Source organism: Rhinolophus sinicus, linkage group LG11 (assembly GCF_036562045.2).
Source record: "Rhinolophus sinicus isolate RSC01 linkage group LG11, ASM3656204v1, whole genome shotgun sequence".
NCBI classification, from domain to species: Eukaryota; Metazoa; Chordata; class Mammalia; order Chiroptera; family Rhinolophidae; genus Rhinolophus; species Rhinolophus sinicus.
In genome coordinates, this window is record NC_133760.1 from 4,450,141 (window position 1) to 4,472,417 (window position 22,277).

Below are 22,277 nucleotides of genomic sequence, written 5' to 3' on the forward strand. Positions count from 1 at the left end.
CTGGTGGTGAACATGAGGTTGGTGGTGCTCATCAGGGTTGGCAGTGGGGAGAGCGAGCTGCATGTGGAGCGACACAGAGCAAAGTGTGTCACGTTATGTCTGGTTTGATGTATAGCAGTTGTTTCCAGCAGGAGGGTAAGTCTGGTACTAGTCATTCCACCCTGCTTGGTTCTTTGTTGTGTATTTCAGTTCAACGACGAAATTCTCCATTTTACCATCTATCTTCTTAAACACGTTGGTGACAGTTACTGCTTGAAACTCCTACATGTGGATCACCAGTGACCACGTCTGCTCTGTTTTCCACTTGGTGTTCAGTCATTTTGTCCTATCGCCTGGCATGCTTGTAAAAAAAATTTTTATTGAACATCAGGTATTTTGTGTGAAAAACTGTAGAGATTTTCTGAGGCTCCAGTGGAAAAATTTTTCCTATGGATTCTAGAACAGTCTAGAACACCACTGCACAAGGGAATTTTCCGTGATGATGGAAACATTCTCTGTCTGTGCTGTTCAATATGGTAGCCACGAGCCAAGTGTGGGTAAGAAACACTTGAAGTGTGTTTAGTGTAACTGAAGAACTGGGTTCTAAATTTAACTTTAACCAATTTAAATGTAAATAGGCTGGTGTGGCTAGGGCTACCCTCCTTTTGCTTTCTGGCAAGCAGACAGAGTAGGGATCTTCTTAATTCAGTGTGGGACTGACTGGGTTTGAAGCTGGGTTCTGGTCTTCTTGTGGGGGGGTCTACTTGCAGGTGACTTTCTTCTCATTTGTAATCCTGCTTGGGCCCTAAAGTGTTTCCGGGGCCTCTCCTTCTTATAAGACCCTGAACATCAAACACTAGGGGAAATACGAGCACAGTATTGGGCTCACCTCAAAGCTCATTCCTTCTTTCCAGGATTTTGGCCCGTCAAGCCCTGCCTGCCTCAGTGGCCCCCAACTCCACTCCCGCCTCCAGCCCCATGACACTGCTGAACACTCATCTCAGGTTGCAGCCTCTTAGCCTACGCTTTCTGGTTGCTTCCTTAGCCTTCTGGCCCCTCAGGCAGAATGGGCTTCTCTTTCCTCTGGGACTTTGGGTGCCTTAACTTTGATGTCTTCAAATAGATTCTATTATTTTTAATTAAAATTTATTGGGGTGATAATGGTTAGGAAAATTATATAGGTTTCAAGTGTACAATTCTGTAATACATTATCTGTATATCACATTGTGTGTTCACCACCCAGTTAGTTCTCCTTCCATCACCATATATTTGACCCCCTTTAACCTCTTCTACAACCCCCGTCCCCTCTTACCCTCCGGTAACCACTAAGCTATTGTCTGTGTCTGAGTTTTTGTTCCTTTGTCTTGGTCCTTTGTTGCTTTGTTTTATATCCCACATATCAGTGAAGTCATATGGTTCTCGACCTTTTCTGACTTATTTCGCTTTGCATAGGAATAGATTCTATTTTATATCTGTGTGTCTGTTGTATTTTTTTTTTTTCCATTTGGTCTCAGTGGAAGTGTTGTTCTGACATGATATTCCATCATGGCTAGACACCTCCCTTGCTTTTGGTCTCTGCCCAAACCACCTGCTCAAAGAAGCCCTGACCTCCCAAACTAAAATAGTAACCCTCACCGCCTTCCCCTCATGTTGCTTTACTTCCTATTCATACTCATCATCAGACCACTAAGTACTTATTTCTTTGTTGTCCCTCTCCCACGAGATTGTAAGCTCCATGAGTGAAAGCTTTTGTCTTTTCCCCCCACCAATGTCTAGAAACGCCCCTGCATACATTAGGAGCTCAATACATGTTAGCTGAAGAATGATGCTGTATTATCTGATGGGAAGGGAGGCCTGGTCTCTGCCCTCAAAGCTCAGTCTAATTAGGTAAAACAAAACCCAAAGCGTGTGGATGGCCACACATGAGGGCAGGACCCAGGGGCTGGGAGAGTCCTACATCCTAGGCTGGGTGGGTTGGGAGTTGAGAATCAGGGAGGCTTCTAGGAGGACCCTGGAGGGGCAGGAACATGGGAAAGGGAGGGCATTACTGACAAGGGACCAGCCCAACAAAGCTTGGAGGTGGGACTGAAAACACCATGTCACCCCAGGGTTCAGGCAGGAAGCTTCTGGGCCTCACACCTGCCTGGGCGGGCAGGGCAGTGCCCCCGACATCCAGAGGCCCCGGTAGCCAAAGCTTAATGTGAAAAACCAAGTCGGCACCCTTTACTGAGCACTTGATCAAATCCTCACAATAGTGCCTTGATGGGGGGCTTTGACTCCATTTTCAGAGGAGGAAACTGAAGACCAGAGGGGTTAAGTCACTGACCTGGGCGCACCCAGCTCTGCCTCCAGAATTGGAGGTCTGGGGAGCCCACCCAGCAGCTCTCACCCATCACACAGAGACACCAGGGGGAGTCAGGTGTGTGTGTGGTGGTGGTGGTGGGGGGGAGGCAGCAAATTCACTGTCTTTTAGAGCCCCAGGCAGATCCGGTATGAACGCTTATTCCGTCCCTCTCCAGCCAGGGCCTTCAGGCCATTACCCGGGCCTCAGGCTGTAGTCGGTGAGGTCCTGGTGCGGATGAAAGCAGATGGTGCGGCGCCCGCAGGATGCGCAGTGCTCACGAAGCATCATGATTACCGTGAATGACGTGCGCCCAGCGAGTCATGTGGCTTTGCTTATCCCACTACAGGCACACATGGCACACCAGACACACGCGGTAGTAGGTGCTCAAGAAGGGTTAGGACTGAGCACGCCCAGAACCTGGCAGAGGTACGGGAAAGCAGCCCCCTAATTCCCACTTGCTCAGGAGGGGAAAATTGAGTTCCCTCCCCTGAGACCCAGAGTCCAGGCCGCAGCGTCACAGGTAACCGGTTCCATCCCCCTCCCAACCTCACAGGGAAGCAAAGGTAACTCAGGTTTATTCAGTCATTAACAGGGGCCCCGTGCTCCCTGGTGGGATCCCAGCGGAGCAGTGGGGGCCCTAGAAAGTGGGGACGGCCTCCGGGACCGGAGTTCGGACCCGCCCCCGCTCCCGCGGCGTCCCCACCTCGTCCCGCCCCCTGCGTCCTTTGCCGATGGCCAGGCGGGGCCGGCCGCGGTCCAGGCCGTCCAGGAGGGCACAGGCCTGGCAGAGCGCGCGGCTGGCCAGCGCCCCGCAGCGGGAGCAGGCGCGCGGGGGCGGGGGCCGCGCGGCCGGGACCAGCGCCAGGCGCTCCGCCGAATGCACGAGGTCCAGCACCGCCGATGGCCGCGCCGCCTCCAGCAGCTTGAGCAGATCGCGCGCGTGGCCGCGGAAGGCCTCGGGCGCATAGACGCACTCCTCCGAGAAGTAGTCGAGGCGGCGGAAGTGCGCGTACAGCACCACCTCCTTCTGCGACGCCAGCTGCAGCGGGCGGCAGCGCGGCAGGGCGCCCCTCGCCCGGCGAGCCCAGGCCCCCGCCCGGGCCAGCCGGCCAGCGTCGCCCGCAGGAAGTTCATGAGCAGGGTCTCCGCCATGTCGTCGGCGTTGTGGCCTGGGGCAGAGATGGGGAGCAGGTCAGGAGCGGGCACCGTGGGGCAGCCTGGACCCAGAGAGACGGAGCAGGTAGCGGCAAGAGGTGCAGGCCATGGAGACCCCCAGGTAGCGTGGGGCAGCCAAGTGGAGGTGCAAGGTGGACACAACGAGAAACGGGGGGTCACACAGGCTCCAGTGGAGCAACTTGGGGTGCCCTCATTTGCCACCGGCTTACTGCAAAACAGGCCCTGTGCTAGATGCCCTTTCACGGAGGGAGTGAACGTCCTTTACGCTACAATATCATTTCAGTCTCGGTTAAAGGGTACTTGACTGCCCAGAAGTCAAAATGCATTTCACGCAGAACCTCAGGAGAGCTGTTGACACAAGTGCCTCTGGAAATGCAGATCATGGAAAGACCAGGGAGAAGGTGACTATTTACACAACAGTCACTGTCAAATTTAAGCGAAATCTTACCCTGCGTTTTATCATCTTATATCTGAGTCTATGCAGTAAAACACTGGTCTTTTCAGGGCTTCTCAAGTTGGCCCTACTTCCTCTCCTCAGGCCTCCGCGTAAGCTGTTGCCTCTGCTCAGAACAGCTCGCCCCACCCCCATTCCTCCTCACCGAGTCAGGTCTGGCTCACTCGGGAAACGCTTCTTAATCCCCACCTTTCTCCCTCCACCAGGTCCTCCGGTTGCAAACTCGCAGAGTCTGTGTACTTTTCTTGAGTACTATTACTTGTCAGGTTATACGTATGTGTGTGAGAATCCGGCAGGAGCAGACTGTCTTGTGTATCACGACAGCAGATGTTTACATAATGCTCCCTGCTTTTCAGTCTCTAGTCTAAGTGCTTCACACACAACTCATCCAATTCTGGACAATCTAGGACCCAGACACTATGGATCTCCCTCCCCATTTTACAAGAGGAAACGGCGTTAGGAGATTTGTTCTAGGTTACATAGCTTATATCTGGTACATAGTAAATGGTCAATAATTATTTACCGAAGTAATGACTGGGAGAGAATAGCGAGTTATCAGAGAAGCCAACGGAGAAAAAGGAATTAAAAGACAGTCGCGTTTCAGACTGCAGATGGCTTCTGACGGGAGATAGTCCTGCCGCCCCTCCTTTTGTGAAAGGAGATACAAAGAATGCCTTTACTTTTATTCAACGCGGAGAACCACAGCCCTGGCCCCTAGAGAGAACCCTCAACCTCTGTTTTCCAATGTGTGTGTATCCAGATGACGGCAGCGACTGGAAAGCCGGCCCCACGCCTCCCAGGGCCGGGCACATACCACGCCCGTGAACCTTCAGTGGCATGCAGATCCCTTTGTCCTGGTTGCGGGCCTCCACCAGGTCACACCCAGGGTCTCCTTTTCACTTTTTGGGCTTGCGCCTCATTCCCCGCAATGCCCGCCCTCACCCGTGTATGAGCACGGTCCTCTCTCCCACAGCGTCCCGGGGTGCTGGGCCTGTGCTCACCCGTCACGACGTGCGTGGCTCCCACGAGGCGCGCCCCTTCCTCCAGCGCCCGACGCCGCAGCACCCCGCAGAAGGTGCAGCAGGAGCGGCTACGGCCGGAGCCCGCTGTGCTGCGGGCCACTGCGTCCATCGTCCAGCCCCCGAAGAGGTCCTCGTAGGCCACGACGGTGAGCGGCAGCTCCCAGCGGGCCGCCTGGCGCCGCACGGCGGCTAGCGCCGCGTCCCGGTAACCGCCGATGCCCTCGTCCACGGCCACCAGCTGCAGCGAGATGCCCAGGCGCGGTACCAGCTCGCGCAGCACGTGGGCCAGTACTGTTGAGTCCTTGCCTCCCGAGGCACCCACGGCCACCACGGCGCCGGGGGGCAGCAGGCGGCCCGCGACCACCGTGTGCAGCACCTCGGCCTCAAAGGCAGCGCAGAAGCAGGTGCCGCACAGCGCTTGCCCGGAGCGTGGACGGCGGAGGGCGGCGCGCGCCTTGTGGCAGGAGGCGCACTGCGGCGCGGGCATCGCGGGGTCCAGGAGGGGTGGGAAGGGTCAGCTTATCCTAGACGGGTAGGGAGGAAAGGCGGGTTACAGTGGATTCTGGCTGGCGGGGTCGTTGCCTCCGGGGAGGCTGCCTGCAGAGCGCCCAGAGTAAACCCATTGCCTGGGACACTCTCTCCCCAGCACTGTGCAGACCTGGCGCCTTCAAGTCTCAAGTTAAGCTCCATTCATTCACTCATTCGTTCATTTATTCATTCATTCAACAAATACCAACCCAGGGGATCCTAGGCACTGGGGACACAGCAGTGAACAAAACAGAAAAGGGTGCAGGCACTAAGTCCTAGTGGAATAACCAACCCATGGGAAAGTAAGAAGTAACCAAGATACTTTACAAACGTGAGGCGTAATATGAGGGAATCATCCTCTGAGAGGAGGCCAGCAGGACAAGGAATCAAGCAGTAGATCAGGGTAGGAAGAATGTTCCAGACAGAGTTAATAGCAAATGCAAAGGACCTAAAGGGCGGGGCCTGTCTGTGTTCAGTTGGTTGCAATGTGTTTTGCGGCTGAAGATGGGAAAGGGTGGGATTTGGAGGTTGGCAGGTTGAGGAGCTTGGACTTTATTCTGGATGAGATAGGAATCACTGGATGATTTTAAGCTGTGGAGTGATAGGATCTAATTTATATCTTAACAGGATCCCTCAGGCTGCTGCGTGTGCGTGGAGGATGGAAAGTGGCGAGGGCAGACCTGTGAGGAGGCTCCTGCAATGATCCAGGTGAGCAATAATGGTGGCTCGGAGCAGAGTGGAGGCAGTGTAAGTAGAGAGAAGCGGTCGGATTCTGGATCTCTTCTGGAAATAGAGCAGAAGGGACTCACCACACAAGACTTAGCTGAGGGAGGGCAGTGGATGAGAGGAACAGGGGACATGGGACAACTCCAAGATTTGGGCTTGAACAGTTGGAAGAACCTGGGAGCATTTAGTGGGGAGGACGTGGGGGATAGGGAAGAATGGGGAAATACTGTGAGAGGGGCACGTTTATAAAGGGCAGAGAATCTGCAATTTCATTTGGGCATGGTAGAGTGGAGGTCCTTTGTTCTGGAAATCTTTCCTGAACCCTGCGCCGGCGCCGCCTGAGCCCCCAAGGCCGCCTTCAGTATCCCTGCAGGCCAGCCCTGACCGCTCTAGGTTGTAACTGGGACGGAGGAGGGTGCGCTCGCACTGCACCCAGCTTTGCGGGTGAGAACGAGGAGTCAGACTGCGCCGCAGAGTCCAAAGACGGTCAGCAGGGACCCTGGCTGCTTAGGGCAGTCCTGACTGGCGCGGGCCCCCGGGAGACACGCGTGGGGGGATCACGGAGAGGAGTGCCAAGTCTCCTGGGATGCCTACTGGAATGCGTGGGAGAAAAATATGGAAGCCATCAAGTACTAGATGGCACCGCGACAAAGGCCAGGACATCCGCCCGCGGGGAGAGAAGGCACTCACCAAAGCAGAACCCGTGCTGGAAGGTCCAAGCGGCGAGGAACGCGGAAGCGGGTAAAAAGACTACGACTCCCAGAAGTCTCCCCGCTTCGAGTCTATTCGCCTCCGATTCGCAGGTGTAGCGGTTCCTCCGAAGAGCTTACTGCTTTCCGACAAGATAGGCCTACAACTCCCTGCGATCCTCGTGGAGGCGTCACGCGCTCCACCCACGGCTCCCAGAATGCTCCAGGCCAGTCCGGCCTGTTTCCCATCTGCGCCTGCGCGGTAACTAGCGCGGTATCTGGTTTCCGTGCGCTGCTTCGCTGTGCGTTGCGTTGTGTTCCAAAGGTGGACTGGATGTTTTCCAGATTTTGTAGTGCTATTAGACAGTTTTTGGGGTGGGGAGAAAGGAGTGGGGTACGAAAGGGAGAGGTAGCGCGTGCGCCGGACAGATTCCGAAGGGACACAGGGTGGGCCTTTGCGCGCGCCCCCGCAGGCGTGGGCACGGGGGCGCGCTCAGGCCGAGGGCCGTGGCGGTGTTGGCTGGGGGCCTTGTGCGTGCGCGGAGCGGATAGTGGCTGTTTGCGGATCTCTACGCGTCATGTGGGCTCCGGGCGTGGATTCGGTGATCAGTTATGCTCAGGCGTGGGTCGGTGACAAATGCCCACGCTTCCTGCCTGGTGGAATTGAAGGCAGAGCTTGGGATGGACGGGAGGTGAGACCTGTGAGGCGGAGGGTTACCCCGGGCACAAGCCCCCAAAACCGAAAAACAGAGCACCTCTCCAAGTCCAAGCCCTCAGCCTCCTCCTATATTCTGAGTTCCTCTTGTTTGTACCCCTGTGAGGTCCTTGATAGGATTCAGAGCGAAGATAATGGGGGGGGGGGGGAGGTGGCGGCGGGAGGCATTTCAGTGTCTGAATCTGGCAAGGGTTGAACCATGGTCATCAGGTTCATTCGTTAATCATTGACCCGAGACTTCCTTTTTTGCCAGGCACGTTCTGTGAGACACAGGTGTATCAGGCCTGGTCAGGGAGATAGGGGTGATAAAGCTTGATGTAGAGGTACCACATGTCAGGGGATGCAGGAGCCCAGAGGTTTCAAGTGCTGCTAATCAGGTCATTGGAGGGGAGGGGCAGCAGCACTTAATGAGCCATAAGCATGTGCCAGACACTGCTCAGCACTTCCCAAGAAGCATCTCAAGTTCCTTTTCTGTAAAGTGGGGAATGATAATAGTACCTGCCTGGCAGAGTGTTTGTGAAGATAAATGAGTTAATGTGGAAAGTGGTTATTGGCCAAGCAATTAATTTTCATCCCATTTAATTCTCATAATCAGTGATGGCTTCCTCTTCTGAGCCAGGCCCACATTTTCTTTTAAAGCAGGTTGTGATGTGGGGATTTCAAAACCTCAGGCAATCTAAACATAGTCTAGGTCAGTTCTCAGTTGGTGATTTTTGTCCCTCCAGAGGACATTTGGCAGTGTCAAGGGACATTTTTGGTTGCAACAACTTAGAGGGCAAGTGGAAGGGTGTGACTGGTATGTAGTAGGTAGAGGCCAGAGATACCACTAAACTGCACAGGGTGACCTCCCATAACAAAGAGTTACCCAACCCCAAATAATAGTGCCATGGCTGGGGGACCCTGGCCTAAGTGGTATTGTGCTGTACCTTGGTTTTCGCCCCCAAAACTAGTCTACAAATTCAGGTGTTTCTGTTGGTTTTAGTCTCCTGCTTTGCAAGTGTCTTTAGACATTTAAGCAGGTCTCAACACCACTAATACTTTTGCATGAGAGGTTAGTAAAAAGAAAGTTAACCTCAAACTGGGTCTCAGTGAAGAAGAGACAATATGAGAGCTGGCCTGCCCACGTGACTAAGTGCCACTTGGTTAGTTGTGTGACCTTGAGTAAGTGGCTTAACCTTTCTGTGCTTCCATGTCATCTGTTCAGTGGTAATAGCAACTATTGGGAGAACTAAATGAATTAATGTATGTGAAGTACTTGGCACTTTGTAAGTGCTGTCAAAAGTGTGTGTATGCAAGGGGCAATGTTCTGGTTCCTTACGTCAGTTATTTGGGTTAGAATCATTGGAAATACTGAGAATTGGACCACTTCCTCTTGTCATAAGTAACCGTGTTCCTCAACCAGTTGACAAGTTGGGGCAGAGGTTTCTCATGGATGCTTTGCAAACATTTTATGTTCCATTTGTTGCAACACATTAACTTAATATTCTAAGGGGAAAGACTGAGTTGGCATCTGACTTCTGGCGAGGGCGGTTGACTGACTGTACATTCTCATCAGTTACAGAGTAATTGTTGAATCCCTCACTTTGGTGTTTGGGACCTGGCCCCTGACAAGCCTCATCTCTCACCACTGAACCTAACATCCCCACGTTTGCCAGTGAAATAACTTTTTCTGCCAGGTGTTCGCACATGTTGTCTCCTCTTCCTGAAGACTCTCTCCTTCACCCTTCCTCCGCTACTTCACCCATTTCTATTTCTCATACAGGTAGCCACTTGCATGTACTTCAGGAAGCCTACAGGGCCCTTCTCCCCTGCACTGGATTAACAAGCCACTTGAAGGCTCCCATACCCCGGTCCCTTATTTTGTCAGAGGCCCTGTCACCTTGGGCTTTGGCTGGCTGTGTCTGTTTCACTGTCTCTTTGGGTTGGGAGCACCTCCAGTGAGGGGCTTGGTCAGATTCGAATCTGGGTCCCTAGCACCGCTGGGCACAAGGCCAGGTACAGAGCAGGCAAGGTATTCAAGGCCCATTCTGAGCTGCTCCTAGCTTAACCTCTCCTTGTCGCCCACTGTCATCTGCACCCCAGTGACCACAAAGCTCAGGCAGAAAGCTTGCTGTGGGATGTGGTGGTTAAGGATAGAGGCGGCCTGATTCAGGTCCTGGGACTACCTTTCTAGTGGTGTAACTGTGGACGTTACATTTCCTCCCCTGTAAGATGGAGGTGATAATAGTATAGCCATTGTAGGGTTAAAGCAGTGGTTCTCAACTTGGGATGATTTTGACCCCCAGGGGACTTTTAACAGAGACATTTTTGGTTGTCACAACTGGGTTGGAAGGTCTGGCATCCAGTAGGTAAAGGCCAGGAATGTTACTAATCTCTAACACATAGGACAGCTCCCCACAGCTAAGAACTAACCTGCTCAAAATGTTACTAGTGCTGAGGTTGAGAACAGATGATACTTGTTGAGTGCTTAGAACAGCTGTTGGGCCATAGTGAGTGCTCTGTAGATACTAGTTACCATTACCTTCGTTACTTGAGGTCACCAAGCTTTCTGGTGTCTCCATCTCTCTGCCCAGCATGCCCTTCCCCCACTTGGCATGGGGGTTGAATGCCTTCTTTAGGACCTACCCAGAAACCCACCTCTTTGGGGAAACCTTCCCTGACCTCTACCACCCTTGTCCCCCAAGACACTCTCCACCTGATAGTGGAAAGAAGTCACACACACAAATTCAGGCTCTTACACCGAGTGACTTTGGACAAATGATTTCTCTGTGCCCCAGTGTCCTTATCAAAGGGTAGCTTTGAAGACAAAATGGGCCAGCACCACGTGAGTGTGTAGTGTCGGGACTCCCTTTTGGAGTCCTAAAAAGCTTATTGGTTATGATTGGGGAAGTTGTTTAGAAGAAATTTTTAATAAGATTTGCTGTGGAAAGAATAGGAACTAACAAAATTTATCACCAGGAGAGTTAAAAAGGCTGTTATGTGTTATTTACATGAGACCCACATGTACTGACTAAAGACTCAGAAAGTGGGGAAGTAAAAGGGTGGGAAAAAGTATACCAGGAAAATAACCCAGAGAAACCTAAGTTTAGCTACATTAGCCACCAATGTAGATTTTGAGTCAAAAAGCACTATCTAATAAAGAGTGTCATCACAAATGAGAAAGGAAGCTTAGCACAGTGGCAGTATCGTAGCCAACGAGGTTTATTCGAGGCACGATTATTGCTAATTGAAACAAATGAGAAAGGAATAACCAGGATGACAAAACAATTCCAAACCTGGATGCACCTAACAGCATAGTCTCAAAAGAAATAAAACTGAAGTGAACAGGATGACAAGAAATCGACGCGTTCCAGAAGCACCGTGGCATTTTAATATACCTCTCAGGAATTAATCAAGTAGACAAAAAACTATAAAGCTATGGGAAATTTGAACAAGACCACCAACAAGCTTGAACTAATGGACAGGAATGGAACCCTGTACACAGTGGTGTGAGAATACAGGGTTTTGCCAGACACACATGAAATCTGCACAGATGTCCTAGGCGTAGCTGTTCAATATGGTGCCCCCTGGTCACACGTGGGCGGTGAACATTTGAACTGGCTTGTCTGAACTGAGCCGTGAATGCAAAATCATACCAGGTTAGAAGACTTTATGTGAAAAAAAAAGTAAACTATCTCACTAATAAATTTTACCTTGATTGTTAAAATGGTAATATTTTTGATATATTGGGTTAAGTGTAACATTAAAATTAATTGTATCATTTTTTACTTTATAAATGTGGCTAAAAGAAAATTTAAATTACATCTATAGCTTGCATTATATTGGACAACCCTGCTCTAGAACACAAGTCTCAGCAAATAGCCAAGTCACCCTGCCCCACTCCCTGGGCAGGACAACAGACCTTAACTGAGAGGCTTAATGAGAAGTACTTAAAAGTAGTTCTGATCCAATAAATGAATTTTCCCATTAGTCTCTGTTTATGATTTAGAAAATTCTTGAAAGAATTTTTCATAAATCTTAAAGCTAGCTAAGACAAGGTGTGTGCGTGTGTGTGTGTGTTTAGATATATACTATAGTCATCTTAAAACACTTTTGCTTCGGACACCCCAAAATCATTTTGAAAAACTTTGTATCACCACCTCATTTAAATTGACACTTGAAATTTTTCGTTAGGTTTTTGTTGTTACTCAGAGTTAGAAAACATACATCTTATAAGGTGACATGAGGATTGACTGTTAGTGGGATAAATATTTCATGACATGACTCAATTAAATAGGTTTTAGTTACCTTAGAGTAATACACACCAATTCTAATAGAGAACATTAATTTTTACCTGGATACTTTCTTCAGTGTAACAAACAATTTGTCCCTGAAAACATTCCAGTTAATTAAAAAATATATATATATTCGCTAACCTGTAATGCTTTGGTTGTTCTGAACACAGAACGTCCCAACATCAGCCAAGCTGCATCTTAGATGAGTGGGAGAGAAATACACACCTGCAGGGAGTACCTCTGCTTTGTTAGGTAAAACAGGCTCTGTATCCCAAGACATTTATGACCTCTGGAGGTCAGGAAATTTAGGGATTGCTTTAGAGCAAAAGTACAATCTGATCTGGGGCATGTGTTTCTAAGCCTAACAGAACCAGCCAGAAAGATACTTTCCTGATGGAAAAAAATGAGTTTCATTCCTAAAGAAGAACTTAGTTTTCTAACATGAGATTTTATTTGGAAAGAGGGGCTTCTGGATGGTTTGATTTTCACCCTTTCCCTCTTGTCTATGAAGTGTTTTCAGGACAGTGTGGGCCTTGGAGAGTCTACAGTGTGTGACTTAAGTCAGTCAAAGGCCCCCTCTGCCTTGACCTCTCCCTTTTCATTGAAAAAAGGGGCCTGATAAGCCTGGGTTGGGACAGGGAGTGCTAGGCATTGTCACCCACTAACTACTGACTCCTTTAGTCTGGCTCAGAAAACAGCTGGGATGGGAGTATGGTTAGGAACCTGCTGAGGAGGAAGGGAAACCAGGGAGTCCAGACTCCTTGGGGGAGACCCTCCTGGGTCACCCAGACCATGGTCGTCTCCTAAGGGATGTAGAAGCACCCCTGTGGCAGCCAGACAGCTTTCTTTGTACAAATGAAGATACGATTTACTAAAGAAAACAGAACCATATCACTTGCAAAATGTGGGCATATGCTCTACTAATTTGAATCCCGTAACATGCATGAAAATTGCTGCTAGTTTAGGACATCAGAAAATTTTCTTGAAATCTTATGTAACTTTGGGAACAAAAATACATATAATTGATTTTATTATACTTGGTTCATTTTTCTACAGTAGTGACATGGAGTCTATTATTTTTTTGAGGAGGTAACAAGAATATATCCTTATGCTTCCACACTTAGTCACAATTATGCTACCAAATTCTTTTTTACAAGATCATTGTAACTAAATTTTCATCAAGAGCCCAAATACAGTAGCACTGTGTCTTAAATCATAACCCTTATAATTGTAATAGGAATTACAAAATGAAGAATAAGAAAACAATCATTGGTTAAAATCTGTAAAATGCTCAGGCTCTAAAATGCCTCTGTCATGTTTCCTGTGGAGTTGGAGGGGTCATTTTTAACTGGGCTCTCCAGGAGACAAACCACACTTTATAGCAGTAGACTTTCCTGTTCCAGTGCAAGGAGAATTGGGGAAATGTGAGCCTGGCATTCTCACACTGGATGATGTGTGACCAGCACACTCTGTTAGTGGCTCCATGGAAACGACCAGATGCATCCAACTCCTGTGACTGGCCAGTGTGGTGTGACTCAGGCACGGTCCACACCCGTAGCACTCACAGCTGGGAAACAAATTATTATGAGCCGTACTATTTTCAGCCCAGCAAACACATCCATAAATTGCTGCTGGGTCAACTCTACCAGGGTATTTCAAAGGCTGGTGCACCAAATCCAGCTAAAGTTCCTGAGATGTTCTTGCCAGCTGTCTTCTGTGTGTGAATGGTGTGCATCTCCACCCTACCTGTGAGGTCTAGTGCCTTCTCATTTTGCTTGAAGGACAGTTATCTGAATCTAGGAGTGCCACTCAAACGCCTGGATGATGATTTCTGAAACAGCTCTCCTACCGTGTTTCCCCGAAAATAAGGCCTAGCTGGACCATCAGCTCTGATGTGTCTTTTGTAGCAAAAATCAATATAAGACCCGGTCTTATATAAGACCTGGTTTTATATTACATTAAAATAAGACTGAGTCTTATATTAATATTTGCTCTAGGGGCTGGCCCGGTGGCTCAGGTGGTTAGAGCTCTGTACTCCTAACTCCGAAGACTGCCGGTTCGATTCCCACATGGGCCAGTGGGCTCTCAACCACAAGGTTGCCAGTACGGTTCCTCAAGTCCCGCAAGGGATGGTGGGCTCTGCCCCCTGCAACTAAGATTGAACACGGCACCTTGAGCTGAGCTGCCTCCCAGATGGCTCAATTGGTTGGAGCGCGGGCTCTCAACCGCAAGGGATGGTGGGCTGTGCCCCCTGCAACTAGCAACGGCAACTGGACCTGGAGCTGAGCTGCGCCCTCCACAACTAAGACTGAAAGAACAACTTGAAGCTGAACAGCACCCTCCACAAATGAGATTGAAAAGACAACAACTTGACTTGGAAAAAAGGCCTGGAAGTACACACTGTTCCCCAATAAAGTCCTATTCCCCTTCTCCAATAAAATCTTAAATAAATAAAAAATTGCTCTAAAAGATGCTTTAAAGCTGATGGTTTGGCTAGGTCTTATTTTTGGGGAAACATGATAGGTGAGCTGCCTTTCTAGCTGAGAAGCTGGGAGAAATTCTACCAGCAGATAGTTCTTCCTTGCTCCTGTCCCACAACAGAGAATCTGCTACTGAAATTGGATTCTTGTTTCCTCAATGCTCCAAACTTGAAGGATTTTCTATCCTGGATCACATTCTGTCCTGCCCCACATTTGAGATTTGATCCCCAGCCTGCTTCTGTAATGAGATAATTTCTAGTTCATCTAAAAATATATGCTCTGACTTAGTGACAAGGACGCCGGCCTGTATGTAACTTTCAGTGCCATTTAAAAAGCTCATTTATCCATCTGTTGATAGTCTTCACTTTTGGCTTCAGGATGATCATTGGGACCAGCGCGGACCAGCCCAAATCCTACTCATTTCTGTTCATGGGACTCATGTGCTTCCAGCTTAAAGACATCTCCTGGGATGAGCCTAGAGAGTAGAGAGGTTCTTTTGAACCCACTCCACTCTCTACCATCTTTTCCCGAGATCACCAGTTTCCACTGTAAATATAGCACCTTCTCTCTAGCATAAATTCAAAACAGGACTCATCATGCATCAGCTAGGATCCCTGATGCACCGGAAAAGATCCCAGATTCCGTTCTTCATGCTACAGCCAGAGGGAAACCTCGAGGGTCCATGAGTCAGTCCCTGTCTTCAATGGATCCTTGGAAGAGCAGGAATTCAGAACCCTCCCCGGTCCTTCTTCAGGAGCAATGCTGGCACCACGTCAGGCCTCAAGGCCAAGAAGTTTCTTTGGAGAGAGAAAGAAGGGGATGAGGAAGGGGAGAGGGAAAGAGGAGAAAGGAGAAGGGGGGAGGGAGAGAGAGAGACAGAGGCACTCTCCATTGGTGAAGAACCACATTGCCTGTAGAGCAGTTTCTCAACCTCAGCACATCTTTTGGTTTGGCGGTGTGTGGGTGGGCTGGCATGTACTCTGTAGGATGTTCAGCCCACCAGATGCCAGCAACACTTCTCGCCGCCACCAGTTATGACAAAAATGTCTAGACATTGGCCGATGTTCTGAGGGTAGGAGGACACAATCTGCCCTAGCTGAGAGCCACTACTCTAGAGCAATCTTTGAAATATGTGGGTCTGATCGCATCACTCTCCTACTCACGGTGACCCAGAAGACCCTTTCTGATCTAGCATCGTTGCCACTGTGACCTCTTTTCTTACCACTCTTTCCAGTATTCCCCCCTTTCCTACCTCAGTGCCTTTATACTTGCTGTGTTCCCTCTGCCAGAAACATTTCTCTCTGCTGGCTTCACCTTGTCCTCCAGGGCTCGGTATAAAGGTTCCCTTCCCAACCACCCTAGCAGAAACAGCCTCCCTCTGTCTCTTTACTCTCTACTCCCTTTCGTCCTCTATCCTTTTCATTTATAGGTTTTTCCCACTGTCTGAAATGATCTATTTTCTTGCCTGTCTTCTCCACCAGAATGTAGGTTTCATGGGGGCAGAGGTTTTTGCTGATTTTGTTTTTGTCTATTTCCTTGGTTCACACCATAATGCCTGGCACAAGGTGTGGTACTTAGTAACTATAGATGAATAAATAAGACTTTGTTGTGGGTGATGTTGGGGGCCCAGAGGTGAGTCATGCCCAAGGCTGGCAGGTGAGAGAGCCCCTGGACACAGATCATTTCCGTTCTGGTGACCAGAGCTGTGACAGCAGAAATACCAGGGACCAGGAGAGTCCAGAGTGTAGATGAGAGTGAAGGACGTGGAGAAGACAAGGAGTGCCTGTGATGGCTCCTGAAAGATGAGTAGGAGTTGATCAGGTGGAGAATAGCGTCTATCTGCATCCATCCATCCATCCATCCATCATCCATCCATCCATCCATCATCCATCCATCCATCCATCCATCCATCCATCATCCATCCATCCATCCATCCATCCATCATCCATCCATCCATCCATCCATCCATCCATCATCCATCCATCCATCCATCCATCCATCCATCCATCCATCCATCATCCATCCATCCATCCATCATCCATCCATCCATCCATCCATCCATCCATCCATCCATCATCCATCCATCCATCCATCCATCATCCATCCATCCATCCATCCATCCATCCATCATCCATCCATCCATCCATCCATCATCCATCCATCCATCCATCCATCCATCCATCCATCCATCATCCATCCATCCATCCATCCATCCATCCATCCATCCATCATCCATCCATCCATCCATCCATCATCCATCCATCCATCCATCATCCATCCATCCATCCATCCATCATCCATCCATCCATCCATCCATCCATCCATCATCCATCCATCATCCATCCATCCATCCATCCATCCATCCATCCATCCATCCATCATCCATCCATCCATCCATCATCCATCCATCATCCATCCATCCATCCATCCATCCATCCATCCATCCATCCATCCATCATCCATTTCTGGGGCCTCCTGTGCTGAGAAATGCCGGGGCCCCAGAGATGAGTGAACCCTGAACCTTGCTCTCTGCAAGCCCCTAGTCTGATGGGGGAGGCTGACACAGACAGTCATAATCCAGGACGTTCAGACTGTGGTGGAGGGAGGAACAGTCTGTGGAAGCCACTAGGGGCAAGGAAGGGAAGGGCACCCAGAATGATCAGGAGTGGGATAGGTCCTTTGCATACACGATGCTGGAGATATGAAAGAACCTAGCCTCGTTCTGGAATAATGCTCAGTTTGTGTCACACCTTGACCTATGCACATTGCATGTTATAGCACAACAACCCAATGAGGCTGATCCAGCTATAAGCCCCATTTTACAGACAAGGACATTGCGCCTTCGGAAGATTGAGGTGCTTGGCGAAGGGAGCAGCCCAGCTGGTGTCCACTGTGATCAGAGGGTTGGAGCAGGCTGAAAGAGATGAGGCTGGACGTGTGCACAGGCAGGCTCTTTGCACAGGTCATGTGGCCTTGAGTAGCCTTGGCAAATCTCTCACTCTTGTTTCCCCTCTGTGGAGTGTGCAAAGCCAGTCAGGGAAGGATGGGTGCAAGAGACTGGGCCTGAGCCCCATGGCACAAAATTGAGGGGTTTGAAAAATGGGAGGAATGACCTTCTGTTTCCTTTCCCAGAATGGAATATCAGAGGGGGCTCTTGTTATTATTTCTAGGGTGCAACTGCTGATTGTTGGGTTATTCCTCTACCAACACCACCACCACCATGGTGTCACCACCTTCTTGCGCTTCCTCATACAAGACAAGCCAGAGGTGGGAGAACAGCTGTCCTTTGTGGTCTAGGTCTCCTCTCCACGGATCCCTCAGTAGGACATATACTCCAACCTCAGGCACATCCACTCCCTGCACATCAGAGAGGCATAGCTGCCCAACTGTCCCATCTCCTCACCCCACACCAGTAAGCTTGTAGGGGCCTCCTATACCTCCAGCCCCACCTTGGGCTTTGTAGAGATGTCAGGAATCCCTGAGGAGGGGCCAGAACCTGGAAGCAGAAGGCAGGGCCTGGTAGCTGGGGGTGATGGACCGAATGCTGATAATCTATGCTGCCTCATAATGAATCACCCCCAAACTTAAGTGTCTTTAAACAATCATTAACTCTCAAAGTTAATATGGGTCAGGAATTTTGGGAAGGGCTCAGTTGGCAGTTATGGTCCAGGTTTTTCTTGCAGTTGCAGTGAGATATGGCTGGAGCTCGAATAGCAGGGGGCAGATGTGGCAGGAGCTGGCTAGGCACCTCAATCTCTTCATGTGATCTCAAGGGCTCTCTGTGATGTCTCTGCAGTGGGCTAGTTTGGGCTTTCTCACAGCGTGGTGGCCTAGAGCTTCCATGGGGGCTGATGGCTTCAAGAGCAAGTATTTGTGTAAACAAAGTAGAAGCCATATGGCCTTTTATGATCTAGCCTCAAAAGCCTTATAGTGTCACTTGTGCCATACTCCCTTCATTGAAACAGTCACAAAAGCCTACTTGATTTGAAGGGGTGGGGATATAGACTCACCTCTCAATAGTACTAATTCAAAGTCACCTTGTAAGAAGGTCCTGTTGGGTAAGAGATATTATTGTGGCCATCTTTGGGAAAAAACACTGTCCACCATAGAAAGAGAGGAGGCACAGAAAGAGAAGAGGGTGAGTGGGTGGACAGTGGCGCTCTCAGGGAGAGAGGGAACTGCAAAGGAGGGTATTCTGAGATGTAGGGAGAGTGGGTGGCATGAGAACCATCCAGGAGGAGACATGTGGAGGCAGGTTGGGATTGGAGCTCAGGAGGCTGATGGAGGACTATTAGGGTCCATTGGAAGAGAAGCCACAGGAGGTGAGGAGCTTGCTGAGGGGGAAAGAAAGAAACATGGGAGTCAGGGGAGAGATAAGGGAAAGACCAGAGGCAGAGGTACCGAGACGGGGAGGGAAAACCAGGAGGGCAGGGTGTTTTTCAGCCAACTGGGGCATCTCAAAACCCTTTGTGCTGGTATATTAGTTTCCTAGGTCTGCAATAACAAAGTGCCACAAACTGGGTGGCTTAAAACAAATTTATTCTCTCACAGTTCTGGGGGCCAGAAGTCTAAAATCAAGGTGTTGGCAAGGGTTGGTTCCTCCTGGAGACTGAGAAAGAAACTATCCTATGCCTCTCTCCTAGCTTCTGGTGGCTGCTGGCAATCCTTGGCAATCCTTGGCTTGTTGGCCAAGGATTTATGCCTCCATGGCTGCCTTCTCTCTGGGGCTTCACATGGCCTTCTTATTAGGCCCACCCTAATCCGGTATGACCACATTTTAACTAATTATATCAGTGAAGACCCTATTTCCAAATAAGGTCACATTCTCAAGTTTTGGGTGGACATGAATTTGGGGGGGAGGGCATGATTCAACCCAATACAATTGAGTTATGGGGCTTCTGGGGTAGGTCCCTGATCATTTCTGGCCTTTGCCTCTCTCAGATGGCCCCTTGAAGGTGATCATCCCAGAGAATCTGACGATGGAGCAGCTGGTGGTAAAGAACCCACTGGTGGAGCTGGGAGGCCAATACCAGCCACCCTACTGCTGGACACAGCACCACATGGCAGGAGTGGTGCCCTACTATGGGCAAGCCCAGGACCTCCAGCACCTGCTCTTCCATCTGCACCCCTCCCTTCAGTACCAGCAACTGCACTGTGCCATCTATGTGGTGAACCAGGTGTGGCAAGCACAAAAGGGCAGAGAGCTCTGAGCCCTCTGAAGTTGTCACTCTCTAAGCTGACAGTGTCTGGGCCAGAGAGTATCTGGGGGTCTGGATTTATGAGTCGATTTGAATTGGGACATCAGAGCGAAGGGCTATAGGTTTGGTCTAGACTGGCTGAGTCTAGGATCAGCTTGAATGTCTATCTGAAGGAAAGGCTTAGTCTCACTGAGTCTGGGCCTCTCTGAGACCCAGGATTACCCGATTGGACAATAAAGCTAAGGGGTAAATTAAAGGAGTTTGGGGTCAGTTACCTGCTTGTTGAATCCCGGCCTTGCCCATTACTATCTGTGTGGTCAGAGTTTTGGATCAATCATCCATCCATCCATCCATCCATCCATCCATCCATCCATCCATCCAGACAGCCATCCATCCATCCATCCAACACAGTTACTCAGAATAACTCTGTATAAACTTGGGGAACAACTTATCCTCTGTGCCATGGTTTTCTCATTTATGAGATAGGAATGGTGATAATACCTCTATCATTGGATTGCGGGGAAAATTAATTGAGTTAATGAATATAAAGCAGTGAGACTAATGCCTGGCACATAGTAAGTGCTCAATGAATGATATAATGATGATGATAATTATGGTGATGGTGGTGATGGTTGTGATAGTGATGATTCCGGTAATGACAGTGATAAACAAGATGCTGCTGCTGATAATGACAGTGGTGATGTGATGATGATAGTGGTCATGGTGATGATGGTGATGGTGATGATGGTGATGTTGGTAGCAGTGACGATGGAGGTGAGGTGATTATGTTAATGGTGTTGAAGATAATGATAAATATGATGATGAACGTGATGATACTAAGTGATGATGCTAATGATTAAGGTGGTGGTGATGAAGATGATGATGGTAGAGGAAGAAGAAGAGGAGGAAGACAGGCAAACCTCATGGTTCCTGGGCATCAGACCTAGTCATTATCTAGTAGGAGCAGAAACAGCGACACAGGTGGTCCCTGATCCCTCCTAACCTCTGCCTCCCTCAGTTGGCCTCTTGAAGGTGATGATCCTTGAGAACCTAGAAGGTGGCTGAAGAGGGGGAGCTGAGAAGCTGAAGCTACTGACTCAGCCTAGGATGGGGGTGGGGGTCCAAGAAAAGTTTCCCAGGAGGAGGTAACCTTTGAACTGAACCTTTCTGGACAAGTGTGGTTTTCCAACTCCACAGTGGGTATCAGAAAGGGGTTCCAGGTGAGAGAATGGCACTTGAAAAGGTGAGAGCAGACTTGCCTGGCAGGTGGGAGAACACTACTGCCTGCTAGTGAGGACAGCCCCGAATATCTCCATCCACCCAGGTAAACACTTCACCGGGGCAAGTTACGCAACATGGGGTTCTGGGGAGCGATGCAGGAGAAGGGCTGGGACTGTCTTCTTCCATGAGGTGAACCTGCTCCCAGAGGACGACTGCGACCTCTACATCTGTGACATCTTTCCTGCCCATGTGTCTGTGGCCGTAGACGTTCAACTACAAGTAAGTGGAGGGAGAGGGACTGTTGGCCAGGCCCTGCCATTCCCTGTACCTGTCCATTTGTATGGTCCAGACCCTGGTCCCTGGGGCTGAGGCAGGAAGGGGACGAAGGGGCCTGGGTGAAGGTCTCGTAGTCAGTGAAGAATCATCCTCTGGGATGTCGGTGTCAAGTGGGGGTGGTTTGGTTAATAATGAGGCAGTAAGGATGCACTTAATAAAGAGGTGGGCAGAGAGGTTAATGGAGGTCAGAAAAGGGGAACAAATGACAGGAGGGACTAACTAGGGGTCAGGAATGGGCCATCAGTGAGGTCACAAGATGGGCCTGTCAGATGACTCAGGGAGTAGATATCCCAGGGTCAAGTGGGGGGTTATCTTAAGGGTCAGGGAAAGGGCTACCCCAGGATTGGACAAGGGGACATCCCAGGGGTCACATGAGAGGTTATCACAGGGGTGAGTGGAGAAGGGCTAACCCAGAAATTAACCTTGAAGATCCTAGCCAGAGGGCCAGGGCCAGTTGCTTGAAATTCCTTGTGTTTCCAACTCTCTCTGTCTCTCCAGACTGCCCTACTGAGGCCACCTTGGAGGGGTGTTTGCCCTGCGCCATTTACTACCCGAGGATAAATGGCTTCCCCAGCACATCCTGGGGCCGATATCATGAGGACGACATTGCAGCCAGGTGGGGGGCCCTGCTCTAGGGAGCCTGGCACAGGGAGCTGGAGGTCCCTCCATGGAGTGGGAGAGAGGCTGCTCTGGACTGAGGGGGACACAAGCTGCCCTGGCCTGAGAGGCTGGGCTGTGGGATGGGCACCCTATCAAAGGAGACAGGCCTCTGGCCTCCTTACCCTCTCCCCTTTAAGGTTTAAACTAAATGGGATGCTCCTCTCACAGCCCCACCTGCTCCTTGGCTGCCACCAGGTGCTGGAGGAGTGGCAGGACTCCAGACACAAGCAGAACCCTCAGAGGTGAGTCCAGGTTGGAGGAGGGGTGTCCGGTCCTGGACAGTCCTGGAGACCTGGGCTCACATGGGTGCCCCTCTTAGCCCTCTCCCCGGGCCCCCAACCAACGAAGGTAGTGGCATGATGGCATGAACTCAGTGGGCCACAGGCTGCTCTCCAAGGAGCTGCAGCCCCTCTACACCAACCTCACGGTAAACATCAAGTTCTCAGCCCCAGGAGCCCCACTGCCAAGTTGAGGG

General features: G+C 50.1%; 1 protein-coding gene, 1 non-coding gene and 1 pseudogene across 9 annotated transcripts in view; 2 read left to right on the plus strand and 1 right to left on the minus strand.

Annotated features, from left to right (window-relative positions):
* The window catches only part of LOC109438418 (uncharacterized), a 27,384-nt gene continuing 5,107 nt past the window's right edge, over positions 1-22,277 (plus strand). For 3 of the 8 annotated variants that reach the window (XR_012490401.1, XR_012490402.1, XR_012490407.1), the window contains exons 1-4: positions 6,006-6,211; positions 19,329-19,564; positions 20,910-21,085; positions 21,641-22,044. This is a non-coding gene — a transcript (uncharacterized LOC109438418). Of the gene's footprint in view, positions 136-6,005; positions 6,212-7,190; positions 7,611-19,328; positions 19,565-20,909; positions 21,086-21,640; positions 22,045-22,277 lie in introns of those variants that run through there. The other 5 variants (XR_012490403.1, XR_002136379.2, XR_012490404.1 and 2 more) reach the window with 4 other exon arrangements.
* LOC109438420 (cytoplasmic tRNA 2-thiolation protein 1) lies at positions 2,882-7,136 on the minus strand. Its single transcript, XM_074315573.1, is given in 4 exon segments — positions 2,882-3,445; positions 3,448-3,492; positions 4,955-5,499; positions 6,920-7,136. Coding segments are annotated over 3 exon segments (1,038 nt in total). The 5' UTR covers positions 5,463-5,499; positions 6,920-7,136; the 3' UTR covers positions 2,882-2,960.
* Positions 10,799-10,870, plus strand: LOC141567746 (U4 spliceosomal RNA; annotated as a pseudogene).